Here is a 14,132-nt window from a genome sequence, read left to right as displayed (position 1 = left end):
CACAGAGGCATATACGTTTTCCGGAGAATTGTGTTTTAAAGGGTCACGAGGAATGCAGATTGAAGAACGTTCCAGTCCGCCTTCTTTGCGATTTACTAAGCTCTATATATACACTGTATGTACCCTTGCACTCATACGGTTTGCAGCAGTTAAAATACGAGGCAGCGCTAACGAGTTCTATAGTGGTGAATCACACACCTTCCCTGACAGCTCTGCCACAGATTGAGCTTGCCCTTACAGAGGATGTAGGGCATCAGAACCGGCTGGGAGGGTTTGGTGCCACAGGTGAATGCCGCCGGTTTACAGCGATTCATTGAAATGCGCACTAAAACGCTATGCGCTATGAAGCGTTTATTGAAGAGAGCTGATACGTAACGGTCTCATTAATCCCACTTCCCAGCACATATGTAGAATTGTAAAGTGACTGAATTTAAGGGGCAAACTAGAACATTCTGGTGTACCTATTGATTACAAACTGAAGGGCGCTGCCATCAGGCCACGCCCTGCGCTCACAGCTCTGTCGAGAGAGGGTGGGTGGCTCTGAAAAGAGCCTTTTGGGGGAGAACAAGGGAGCGAGGATGCGGCGGTTCAGGCATTACTTCTTTGCCGCGGCTTTCTTGGGCTTTGCTGCCTTCTTGGCTGGGCTTTTTGCGGCTTTAGGCTTCGCCGCCTTCTTGGCCGGACTCTTGGCGGCTTTGGGTTTCGCTGCCTTCTTGGCCGGACTCTTGGCGGCCGCCTTCTTCGGCTTCACCGCTTTAGGCTTCTTCGGGCTTTTGGCAGCTGCAGCTGGCTTCTTCACCTTCTTCGGGCTCTTGGCTGCACTCGGAGCTTTCTTGGGCTTCTTCGGGGATTTGGCCACTTTCTTTGCAGCAGGTTTCTTGGGCTTCAGAGACTTCTGGGCAACCTTATTGCTCTCCGCCTGCTTCTTATTGAGCTTGAAGGAGCCGGAAGCGCCGGTGCCTTTTACCTGAGTGAGAGTTCCTTTGGTCACCAAACTTTTTACACCCAGTTTCACGCGGCTGTTGTTCTTCTCCACATCGTAGCCTCCGGCAGCCAGAGCCTTCTTCAGGGCGGCAAGGGAAACTCCACTGCGCTCTTTGGAGGCGGCCACGGTTTTTACGATCAGCTCGGAGACGCTGGGTCCAGAAGACTTGGCGCTCTTCTTGGCTCCTCCCGCAGCTTTCTTCGGCTGCCTCTTCTTCTTGGATGCGCCCTCTGATGGAGGGACAGCGGCGGGTGCAGTCTCTGCCATGTTAACACAGACAAAAGGCACAACAAATAAAAATGCAGTACTACTAGCGCACGAGTCACGACAATCGCGTTCTGGATTCTTATATACACGGCAGGCTGTGCTGTGATTGGCTGCTGGGCGTCCAGTGTCCTGTGCTCTCATTGGCGGGATAAGCAGAAGTGTGAAACCTTTCCCTGTCTGAGTTGCAGGGACAATCAGCTGTTACCTTGTGTTTCCATAGCGCAAAAAAACAGTCATCAATAGCGCATGAGGTGAGCAGCGAGGTGCCTCTTTGCACCACACCCGTACTCCAAGGTCTCCCCTATCCCTGTATGCCCACTGCTAGCCTAGAACCTGCGGACCGGGGCAGGAAAATCGAATTGATACTCACCCACACCAGGCTGGATCTGCCCGGCATGTAACCCGTTTCTCCTTTACTGTGACATTAATATGTCCCACCCGGGCTTCTTCTCTCCTCGCAGCCCTGGAGATAATGAAGGTGAGCTGCGGGACACACGGTGCAGAGCAGTTAGCCTGTTGAAACCATTTAAGCTGATGTGCGAGGTCATGTACACACAGCTGGCTAACACAGGCAGCTTGCATTCCAAGGTAGCCTCTATAAACTCTAGTTTCTATTCCGAGATCAGTATACCTACTAGCACAGTCGATAGCCGAGGACAGCGGGTGCCACATCCACTAAATTGTCTCAAAGAAACCCAAGGAGTTCATCACTCCACTCTGTTTATGCTAGTTATACAGTACGTGTCAGTAAATGGCTATATTCACAAGGTTGTGTTTCTTTCAGACTGCTATGAAACACACCTCCAGCGAAATAGCTTTAGTTTACATTCAGCCAGAGCTCAAATCAGTTCAAAAAAGACTAACGGGTGCAAAAAAACAGTCAAGGGCCAATACTAGGAGTCGGTTGGAAGTGGTTGTTATGCTATTGTAGCACACCACAATGACAGGACCACGGGGCCAGCCTTATAGTATACACTGTAATACTGCTCTTGTTAGTTTAGTTTTTGTCTTGGGCTACTTGGCATAGTAGTCCGGTTTGCATTGCAATCCCTGTCCGCACTCATCTCCGCATTAAGAATTGCGCTAGAATTGCTTTGGGGACTCCTGCCAGGAAACACCGTGGGAATCTAGGCCTAACTTAGTTGTGTGGATTACCTGTACTCTATTTGCGCAGATACTTATTTGCAGTTTCTTATATAAAGCCTTCTGGAGATATGGCCTCCAGAACTGAACACAGTACTCTACATGAGGTCGTACCAATGACCTATACAGTGGGATTATTACTTCTTTCTTTCTACCGCTGGTACCTCTCCCTATGCAACCAAGCATCTGACTTGCCTTCTTCATTGCTTTGTTACATTGCCTACCTGCCTTTAAGTCCCCTGAAATAGTGACACCTAGACCCCTCTCTTCCTCAGTAGTTTCCATTATAGTGCCATTTATACTATATTTAATCTTTGGATTTTTGAGACCCAAGTGCATGATTTTGCATTTTTTTATTTGACATTAAACTATAGTTGCCATGCTCTTGACCTGGGGTAGCCAACCCTAGTCCTCGAGAGCTACCAACAGTGCATGTTTTGCAGGTCTCCTCACAGAATCACAAGTGAGCTAATTAGCTCCATCTGTGTATCTTTTAAAATGTGTCAGTGATTAATGAGTGCAGCTGTGCAGCAGCTAGGTTGTCTGGAAAATGTGCACTGTTGGTAGCTCTCGAGGTCTAGGGTTGGCTACCACTGCTCTTGACCATTCCTCTAATCTGCCTAGATCACCAATCATTTGTTTTACCCTTCCTGGTGTGTCTACCCCGTTGCATACCTTTGTGTCATCTGCAAAAAGGCACATTTTACCCTCAATTCCATGTGCAATATCACCAATACAGATAATAAAAAAGCACTGGTCCATGTACAGATCCCTGGGGTACCCCACTTGTAACCTTTCCCTCCTTTGACTGTACTCCTTTTACTACAACTCTCTGTTTTCTGTCCTAAAAGCATGCTCTTATCCATTTAACTATCTTGAAATCCAATCCCAAGCTTTCAAGGTTATTTAACAGTCTGCGATGTGGGACAGTGTCAAAAGCCTTACTAAAGCCTAGATAACCTACATCTACAGCCCCACCTTGATCTATTACTTTAGTCACCCAGTCAAAGAAGTCAATAAGATGTGTTGGACATGATCTTCCCCCAGTAAACCCATGCTGTTTCGGATCCTGTAAATTGCTGCTTTTGAGATATTCTACAACTCTTTATTTTAAGAGTGCTTCCATAAATTTCACTACTACTGATGTAAGGCTCACTGGTCGATGGTTGCTTACCTCTTCCTTTCTTCCACTTTTGTGCAGTGGGACTACATTCGCTGTTTTCCTGTGCTCTGGGATTACTCCAGTAGCTAGTGACTGGTTGATTAATTCTGTTATTGGTTTTACCAGCTCCACTTTAAGCTCTTTTAGTATCCTTGGATGTATCCCATCTGGCCCCATTGATTTATCCACTTTCAGTTTTGACAGTTCTCTGGGGACTTACATTGTCCCTCTCAAGAAGACATCCACTCTATGGGGTAGGGAGGCCAATCCCGGGATCGGGATCGGCGGGATCCCGGGATTTTGGCCTAAAAAAGGCGGGATTTAAATCCCGGGATTGAGCCTTCCAATCCCGGGAATGCGGGATTAGTGCCCGATAGCCACACTGCTGTCTGCCGGTATTTTACTGATAGGAACAGTGTGCTGTAGCGGCATCATGGCGGTGGCCGGGCTGCGCAGCGTGACCCCTGACATCACGTCACGCTGCACAGCCCGGCTGCTGTCATACCGCTATAGCACACTGTTCTGTACTAGGTTGCCTGGCCACACACCTGCCCGCTGAGCAGCTCATCCTCCCTGGCCGCCCGCTGTGCAGCTCGTCCTACCTGGCCGTCCGCTGTGCAGCTCGTCCTACCTGGCCGTCCGCTGTGCAGCTCGTTCTCCCTGGCTGCCCGCTGTGCAGCTCATCCTCCCTGGCCGCCCACTGTGCAGCTCGTCCTACCTGGCCGCCCGCTGTGCAGCTCGTCCTACCTGGCCGCCCGCTGTGCAGCTCGTCCTTCCTGGCCACCCGCTTGCTGGATATGTTCCTGCTACTGCCTGTCACCACCTCCATGTAAGTGACAGTGCAGTGCAGGCAGGGAGATAGTGGTTTGGGATTATTCTGCCTTTAATTGATTTACGGTGTGGGCAGTTTGGGGGGGATGGGGACAGCTGTGTTTTTTTTTTGTATCAGGGAGGCCAATCCCGGGATCCCGGGAATCCTGGGATTGAGCATTTTTCAATCCCGAATCCCGGGATTGAAAAAATGCCCCGGGATTGGCATCCCTACTATGGGGGGAGATTTACTAAGAATACGATATATCATATTCGTATTCTTAATACGAATGAATATGAATGCATACGGCTTTTTCAGCCGTATGCAAATTCCTGTTCCGGAAGGTAATATACAAAGCAGTCAGATACGACTGCTTTGTAAACCTCCGATGGCGTATTCATTTGTATTAGCGGCCATATATATATGGCCGCTAATACGAATTCATATGGCCATTCTGCACGGATCAGGCAGATCCGTGCAGGCTGTGCTGTGTAAAAAAAAAAAAGTCCAAGCATGCGGAGAATTAAAGGGCACGCTGGCCCTTGTAGTTCAACGGTATTAAAAATAGTCAAATAAACACACACTGACACACACAAGAAAAATAAAACTTTATTTCATCCAAAGCCCACACATACTGATACTTACCTATCTTGAGCCCGTAAGGTAGGTCCCTGGGTCCGGTGTCCTGGGGGTCCGGTGTCCTGGGGTGCTGGTCTGGTGTCCTGGGGTTCTGGTCCGGGGGTCCGGTGTCCGACGCAATCCATAGGGGAACCAGAGGAAGTAAACTTACAACTGTCCGGCGAAGATCACGTCCTCTTCAATTCCTGCAGTAGCCTGCCTAAAATCTAACATCTTTGTTTTTGTGTGCGATGAGTCGGTTTCTGTCTTTATTTTGATCCATACTGCTTGATAGTCACTGTATTATTTATTTATTTACAGTTTCTTATATAGCGCAGCAGATTCCGTTGCGCTTTACAATAGTAGACAGTGATAAAACAAATTGGGTAACAACAGACAGACTTGGAGGTAGGAGAGCCCTGCTGCAAGTTTACAATCTATAGGAATATAGGAGGGAAAGAGGCACCAGTAATAGCATAGCAGTCCCACCAAGTTACAAGTCCAGAAGGGAAGAAAATAATACATAAGTGCCTCAGAGGGTTATGCGTGTAGAACTTAAATATGATAGGCTTGCCTGAAGAGGTGAGTTTTCCGGGAACACTTGAAAGTTTGGAGGCTAGCGGAGTTCTTATTGTGCATGGAAGGGCATTCCATAGGATAGGAGCAGCCTGATGAAAGTCCTGTAATAGTGAATGGGAGCTAGTGTTCCGTGCAGAAGAGAGACGCAGATCTTGTGCAAAGCGGAGTATAACTGTATCCTAGGTTTTCACCCACATTTACATCAGATATTCTGTCACCAGAACTTAGACATAGAATTTGATGGCAGGTGAGACATTCTTGGACCTTCTTCATTTTTTCCATACTTACAGTATTCTCAAAACTAATTCTTATTTTATTGTAATTATTATTATTATTATTATTATTATTATTATTATTATTATTATTATTATTATTATTATTATTATTATAATTTGGTCTATTCCAGGCATGATTAAACTGTATTATCATCTGCCACAATTCATGGGAGGCTATTCAACTTGTCAGCTACTTTTTTTTTGCTGAAACAACTTTTCCTCAAATTTGCCTCTTAATCCATTTCCTTACAGTTTCCTGTCATGTCCTAGGACTAAGAATGTTTCCGTCATTTACCTTGACTGTTTGATTTGCCCCTTTTTTTGTGTGCCGTGTCTAAGGTATTACCTTCTGGAGACATGGGCAACGGATCTTAACATGGCACTCTGTACGGCTCTGTATCAATGACCTTTACTGTGGTAGATACAGTACATTAAAAAGAGAATCCCATTGGATCCTTCCTTTTCCATCTCAGAAGTTCCCATCATAGTGTCGTAAAATAAAAAATAAAAAATTAGAATATGGACACCTTCATTGATTTATTACAATGTAGATGCCTCATTCTTTAAAACTAGAGACAAAGGGGAACTGGCTGTGGTTGTGGAGACACTATGGGGCTTGAGAAACAGAAGGGCTATGGCTGGAGAGATAGAATGGTGGATTACTTGTGAGATTGAAGGTGGGTTTACTGATAGGACTGGATGATAAGGAACAACCATTGAGGAAGAATAATTTCATTGTCAAGGCATAATAGGCCTGGCTAGGGGTTGAGACGAGAAACAAAGAGGGTCTGTACAGACAGAAGGGGACTGGCTGGGATTGGAGATACTCCATAGGGCTGGAGAGACAGAAGGGTGATGGGAGAAATGTAAGGAGCAGCCAAAACAGAAGGAGAAGGGTAGCGTCATGTAGGCCTCTAACATTAGGCAGCTGCTTAGGGGCAGGATCGGGAGCGGGCATCATCGAGTCTGCCCACCACAAAATCAGGGAATCAGACAAGACATTAAACAGACGTGGAAGACGGAAAAGGACTGGTTGGGAAAAGGGAAGCGACGCAGGGCTTTAGAACCAGAAGGGAATTGGCTAAGGTTAGGGAGAAATCACAAGGCTGGAGAGACAGAAGAAACAGCCAGGTATGAGGAAAGGAGTGGGTGGCAGAGGAAGAAAGAGGGGGTTGGGGGGGGGGGGGGGGTAGGGGCTGGAGAGACAGAAGGAGTGCTGGCAGAAGCTGGCTGACAATGGATGAATGGATGGCTGGGGAGACAGAAGGCGCTGATTGTATATTCTCCCTGTACTTGCGTGGGTTTCCTCCGGGTACTCCGGGTTTGTTCCAAAAATATACTGGTAGGCTAATTGGCTCCCAACAAAATTAACCCTAGAGTGTCTGTCTGTGTGTGTGCATATGTGTGGTAGGGGATATAGATTATAAGCTCCACTGGGGCAGGGACTGGTGTGAATGTTCAAATATTCTCTGTAAAGCGATGCAGAATCTGTGTGAGCTATATAAGAAACTGTAAATTAATTCATTACAATCACTTATTTATTTTAGTCCATTCTCGTCCTCAAATTGTCTGTTAAGGTCCTAATTTATGTTTGTGTATTTGTAATAAACAATAAAGACGGATGATCGGTCTCCGGTCGTTGCTGATGATGATCATTAAGTTCTTACCACTCTTCTCCCAATTCACTAACATGGGGATTCTATTGAAGATGGGTTGTTGACCGTAGCACGATAACAGATACAATCTGATTGGTGGTTGCCATTGGCAACAACCCATCTTCAGTGGAACTCCCATCTCAGTAAATGTAGCCCAACGTCACTCACATTGTCATTTGAGGGTTATGCCGTGTGTTCGGGTATTGTGGTGCCGTTTATTGTCCCCAGCTTCTGTTCTTTAGTGTTTTATTAATGGTTTAATAGTTTCAAATGAGAGGATTTTATTAGCTCCTGAAATCATCCCGGAGAGATCGTGCGTTCATTGAAGAACTAAGGTTACACAGAGAGGAGGACCACTTGTTGCATTTCCCTCTTTGGTTCAGATTTGTTGTATCAAAAAGACTCCTCTACCGCACTGTATGTATACAAATGAGGAAAGAACAAACAATGTTGCAAAATCTTATAACAGTGTATGGAATGTCTGTGACTGAGAACGGGAGCTCGATACAAGAAGGTCTCGTTTCTGCTGCTCATAAATCTGCTTGTGTGGATTGTTAACACTTTTACAGCTTTATTCTACTGAGACTCACATTGGTAATGCTGGAATAATCGTTTGTTGAAAATCATGCGACCTTTCCCATCGTGTGCAGCCGCCTCCTGCTGCTGAGGAAGCAGGTCCTGTTCCCAACAGCTTCCCTACGTGTGATAATACCTCCAGTACGACTCGAGTTGTCACTCTCACAGACCCAATGTCATATAGTTACCATCTGATAGGCACACACGCATCATTAGACACGTTTACGCTTGCTATGCAATCAGTGCACGCACAGTATAGAGGATGAGTCCTTGTGTAGAATATTTGCAGCAGGTGGAGTCGTCGGCCTGAAAGCGCTCTATTGTCCCTATTGTAGCGGTTTCACAATGAGCAAGTTGTGAGGCTGGACTCCTCCCTCAAAAACCAAAGGTCTTCGTCCAGGTCCGCCCTAAGATTATAAAAAGAAGACTGCACCGCAGTAACGTACGTCGTCATACAAAAGGTTTCCAGTTTCACTTAGAGCGGAGGAGACGAAGCTAGAATGTCCGGCAGAGGCAAAGGTGGTAAGGGGCTCGGGAAAGGAGGCGCCAAGCGCCACAGGAAGGTGCTGAGAGATAACATCCAGGGCATCACCAAGCCTGCCATCCGCCGCCTTGCCCGACGAGGAGGCGTGAAGCGCATCTCCGGACTCATCTACGAGGAGACCCGCGGGGTGCTGAAGGTCTTCCTGGAGAACGTGATCAGGGACGCCGTCACCTACACCGAGCACGCCAAGAGGAAGACCGTGACCGCTATGGACGTGGTCTATGCTCTGAAACGCCAGGGGCGCACTCTCTATGGGTTCGGGGGCTAAACGCTGAGGCGCCTCTGATCCTCTCACCCACATAAAGGTCCTTTTCAGGGCCACCCACCTATTCCTCGTGAGAGCTATATAACATTGAGCTAGCATTACTGCCGCTCGTGGCGGTCCCCTGACTATACGTCGGCGGAAGTAAACGAAGATGAACTTACAAAGAAGTATCATTTCTTTAGGTTACATGTTGCATGCATGTAATTTGTAACAACTCGCACAGGCTGAGAAGATTGTTCTAAATCTGTAACAATGATACGTGCTGCAGCCTAGACTGTAATCCTTTGTTTCTGAGATGCCTCCAAAATATGGTGGACAAGAACTTGTCTTAATCTAATGAATACAAGTTATTATTTTAACAAAATAGACTGCAAGAGACAAATTCTTAAAAATGAACCGGGCTTTCATACAGTTCCGTCTTTGAAGACGCTGAAACCTCGGTGTCCTGGCAGTTGATCTACACTACTTTGTGAAAGTCAATAAAAGAATTAAAAAAAAGACCCATCACATCACATGGCCTCAGGACTGAGATGAACATGTTCATTCGCATTTGGCCCCAGGGACGTAGATTTGACACTGTGCTCTCCATGATTATAACGTACTGCATGATCATTATGACACTACAATACTAAAGACCCGATCAAAGTGAAAAAAAAAAAAAAAATACATGATATAACTATAGATCGAGTCCCGTTGGACTCTATAAGAGCGCTCTATAAAGAACATTATTATTATTATTATTATTATTATTATAAGGTTCTGCGGCGCCTGTCATTCTAAATTATACATATCTACAGTATCTTTAATAGCTGCAGACTTGGAAGTTAAAAATACAATGGTAAACGTGATGTAACTATATGAATAGGAGATGTAGGAGCAGAAACATATAAACACCGTATCCCGGATCCTTTTAAATTCTTAACGTGCAGAATGTAAAGCAACGTATATGAAGTGGATGGATGACTACAGTAGCTGTCACAAATCCCAGCTAACACTGGTAAACATGATGCATTTATGCTAATGTGCTTGAATTCTATACACCGGCTTCGTATGCCGATTATTTTATCCCAGGATCTGAAACAATCGGCCATGGCTAGAAAAGGCGGGGTTTTTTTGAATGCTTCAAACGGTTGTATTAAACCAATCGATAGAGGAGGCATGCCCACACTGTCCAATCAGCGTGCAACACTGTGTATAAATAGAATAGCAAGGGGGCGACGTTTCTAATACAGTCGGTACTGTAGCTGCACGCATTTTCTTTTGTGATCATGGCCAGGACCAAGCAGACAGCGCGTAAATCCACCGGCGGGAAAGCTCCCCGCAAGCAGTTGGCCACTAAAGCCGCCAGGAAAAGCGCCCCAGCTACCGGCGGCGTGAAAAAGCCTCACCGCTACCGACCAGGGACCGTCGCCCTCCGCGAGATCCGCCGCTACCAGAAATCCACCGAGCTGCTGATCCGCAAGCTGCCCTTCCAGCGCCTGGTGCGTGAGATTGCCCAGGACTTTAAGACCGACCTGCGCTTCCAGAGCTCTGCCGTCATGGCCCTGCAAGAGGCCAGCGAGGCTTACCTGGTGGGGCTCTTCGAGGACACCAACCTGTGCGCTATCCACGCCAAGAGGGTGACCATCATGCCCAAAGACATCCAGCTGGCCCGCAGGATCCGAGGGGAGAGGGCATAGAGATATTCGGCACTCCTATACACGCAACACCACAAAGGCTCTTTTCAGAGCCACCAAATCTTTCTGAACGAGCTGAAGCGTAAAGCACATTGGTGTTTGAGTGGAATGATGTCAATTCCTTTAACGGGGGGACAGACACCCGGGCTCCAAATTGGTACCCACAGCGCATATTCCGCTCCTACCTGGCTTTCACCCTGCTTCTGAACCACCTCCATATGCTTTGCGCAGGGGGACTACTCCTAGTCTTCGCTACGAAAGGTTAGACTAGTAGATCACACGTGTGTAAGAGGTGCATTTCGAGAAGTTTAAAATGGCATTTTCTAGGGAAGTAAAAGCACGTGCGGCTTCCCGGTCCTCCTCACCAGGCACGAAATGTTACTATACGGGCTGAAGCATAAGCTACAAATAAGTGATTTTTGCTTCCTGGAACCTTGTTCTTAACGCCTCGGTTCCTTCCTTTGTTCCCCGCTCCTGCCAGTATGAAGGGCAGATCTCATCTGATTGTGATAGGCAGATGCACAAGCTCCGTCGATGCAGGGAACGGTCAATCACTACCGGCCTTCACCATAAACATGATTAGAGAAGGGACGAGGTTTCCTTACATGGATCAAGCTCTCCTGCCCTTCGACTGTTTCCAGAGCTAGCCTCTCCTGTCCCAACAGATTCATGGGGCAGGTTAGCCGGGGCATTTACACCCTCCCTTCCTCCCTCCCGTACAAAGGTCCCGGGTACCACTTCAACCTTTCCCGCTAAATCGGGCTAAGGACTGACATTTAGCCAGTTTATAGAGATGAATCAGCACTTCACAGTCGGGGTGGGTGGCTCTGAAAAGAGCCTTTGGGTCAATAACGGGTAAAACATCTGACGGTCACATCACTTGCTCTTGGCTGGCTTGTGGCTCTCGGTCTTCTTGGGCAGCAACACGGCCTGGATATTGGGCAGTACACCTCCCTGGGCGATGGTCACTCCACCCAGCAACTTGTTGAGCTCTTCGTCGTTGCGCACAGCCAGCTGCAGGTGGCGGGGGATGATGCGGGTCTTCTTGTTGTCGCGGGCAGCGTTACCGGCGAGCTCCAGAATCTCAGCCGTCAGATATTCCAGCACCGCGGCCAGATAGACGGGAGCACCGGCTCCCACACGCTCCGCATAATTTCCCTTTCTCAGCAGACGGTGAACGCGACCAACCGGGAACTGTAGACCGGCACGAGATGAGCGAGTCTTGGCCTTTGCCCGGGTCTTGCCGCCTTGTTTGCCTCTTCCTGACATGCTAAAATGTTCAATGGGCGCGTTTCTTCAAATTCGAAACTGTACTGCGTGCAGACAATGCGCTCTCGATATCGCCCTCCTCTTAAATATACACTCAGGAGGGTCCAGTTCTTGCTGTGTAATTGGTCTGTGCAGGAACCTGATCTGCATTGGTTACTGTGTAACTGGACCAATCTGCAAATGGCGGGCGGGGTTTCGCCGACATCACTCGTAGCCAATAGTGTTACCAGCAGCGAGGACGCCTCGTTTGCATAAGCTGCCTATAAATAGAGCCGATCTGGAGCGGCACAGGACAGATTTTTTCTGCAACGACTCAGAAACGATTATCTGCCAATATGCCTGATCCAGCCAAGTCTGCGCCGGCTCCCAAGAAAGGCTCTAAGAAAGCCGTGACCAAAACCCAGAAGAAAGATGGGAAGAAGCGTAGGAAGACCAGGAAGGAGAGTTATGCCATTTACGTGTACAAGGTGTTGAAGCAGGTGCACCCTGATACCGGCATCTCCTCCAAGGCTATGGGCATCATGAACTCCTTCGTTAATGATATCTTTGAGCGCATTGCTGGGGAAGCTTCCCGCCTGGCTCACTACAACAAGCGCTCCACCATCACCTCCAGGGAGATCCAGACCGCCGTACGCCTGCTGCTGCCTGGAGAGCTGGCCAAGCACGCCGTGTCCGAGGGCACCAAGGCCGTCACCAAGTACACCAGCGCCAAGTAATCTCCCCTTCTTCTCCCACCCACACCAGCACAAAGGCTCTTTTCAGAGCCACCCACCTCCTCTCTAATCGAGCTGTAACTATGATGGTTTTTGCTGTGTCCATGCTCCGACCGATATAACTGACTTGTGACGTACCCTCTAGCTATTGTTAACCCTACTGGGTCACACAAAAAAGTGCCTTTATCTCTACCACTTGCAAAGCTGCATTCTGTATTTCTCTTTCTAGGGGATCTGAATCCAGTTTCAAATGTAGGACCGGTTCATTACGTTGCAGATGTCACTGGCTGCTTAAATACACAAAAGATACATGCGACCCATAGGGTGGCCAATGTACACCGTTGGCAATGGATCGCTGTCTTTTTTTCTGAATGAAGTGTGCAGTACGTCAACGTAGCTCAGTACCCAGTTACTTCTATGACCTCCGGTTCCGTTTCGATGCATTTAATTAAGGGTGAACACGTAATTCCTGCTCAGGCACACTTGGTTCCTACTGTAACACGCACACACTTGATTGAAAGGCGATTACAGTTCAGAGCGCCGCAAAGCTGAAATACGCACCGAGTCCGGGAGCCAGGGAAACGTTACAGTAATGGCTTTAATTTCCCGCCGATATCTGAGCGACTCTCATTGTGTGGGTCCATTGTCATTACCAATTCCCCCACTTTCAAATTAAAAATATACAATGTATCTATATCTATTCCACGTATAATAAAATGAAGGGAAAAAAATAAAATAAAACTAACAACGTTGGGTCATTACGTTTCATCAACACAAATATTCACCACAACGTAGTTGAATGATTTAGTTCTCTTATCAAGCTGATTTTTTTACACTGGGTATTAACCAAGAAAAAAAAAAGAAAACAATACCAAGAGAGCAGTTACTATAAATCGAAACATAAAACAATATCTTCTTGTAGCGAACAAAAGGAAAACAATCCAAGGGTTGTGCTTATGAACGAATGGCAAGGCGAGCCATGACTCCGCCTTTAAGTCCAAGTCACCCATCAGGTCCGCTTTCCACTTTATAAAAGCCGCTGACAGGAAAGCTTACTCATTCTTACTGATCGTCACAGATTTTTTGAGAATGTCTGGAAGAGGTAAAGGTGGAAAGGGGCTCGGCAAAGGAGGCGCTAAGCGCCACAGGAAGGTTCTCCGTGACAACATCCAGGGCATCACCAAGCCTGCAATCCGTCGTCTAGCTAGACGAGGGGGTGTTAAGCGTATCTCGGGACTCATCTACGAGGAGACTCGCGGTGTGCTGAAGGTGTTCCTGGAGAATGTGATTCGTGATGCCGTCACCTACACCGAGCACGCCAAGAGGAAGACTGTGACCGCTATGGACGTGGTCTATGCTCTGAAGCGCCAGGGCCGCACTCTCTATGGGTTCGGGGGTTAAATTCTCAGGTGCCTCTCATGCGGTCACCCACACACGCACAAAGGCCCTTTTCAGGGCCACCCATCTTTTCTACGAGAGCGCTGTTACATCCTCCATGTTTAATGTGGCTATTTACCGGGTCCTAATATGAATTCATCACCTAGCAGTGAGGTGGGTGGCGGGTGCAGTGGTTCCTTTTTGGTGTCGGTGATCG

At 47.5% G+C, this 14,132-nt stretch overlaps 2 protein-coding genes across 2 annotated transcripts; one reads left to right on the top strand and one right to left on the bottom strand.

Annotated features, from left to right (window-relative positions):
• Positions 1-595: 595 nt before the first annotated feature.
• Positions 596-1,252, bottom strand: LOC146073140 (histone H1.01-like). Its single transcript, XM_083180323.1, has one exon. It carries the CDS (start codon positions 1,250-1,252, stop codon positions 596-598), a length of 657 nt encoding a protein of 218 aa, XP_083036449.1.
• Positions 1,253-8,571: 7,319 nt separating this feature from the next.
• LOC146073139 (uncharacterized) lies at positions 8,572-13,939 on the top strand. The gene is made up of 6 exons (XM_083180321.1): positions 8,572-8,870; positions 8,932-8,950; positions 10,125-10,469; positions 11,478-11,729; positions 12,143-12,358; positions 13,535-13,939. Exons 1-6 carry the CDS (start codon positions 8,572-8,574, stop codon positions 13,937-13,939), a joined length of 1,536 nt encoding a protein of 511 aa, XP_083036447.1.
• The last annotated feature ends 193 nt before the right edge of the window (positions 13,940-14,132 follow it).

Source organism: Crinia signifera, chromosome 4, assembly GCF_055691185.1.
Source record: "Crinia signifera chromosome 4, ASM5569118v1, whole genome shotgun sequence".
Lineage (NCBI taxonomy): Eukaryota > Metazoa > Chordata > Amphibia > Anura > Myobatrachidae > Crinia > Crinia signifera.
The sequence above is the reverse complement of the archived record's forward strand: the minus strand, read 5'-3'. Positions and strand labels throughout refer to the sequence as shown.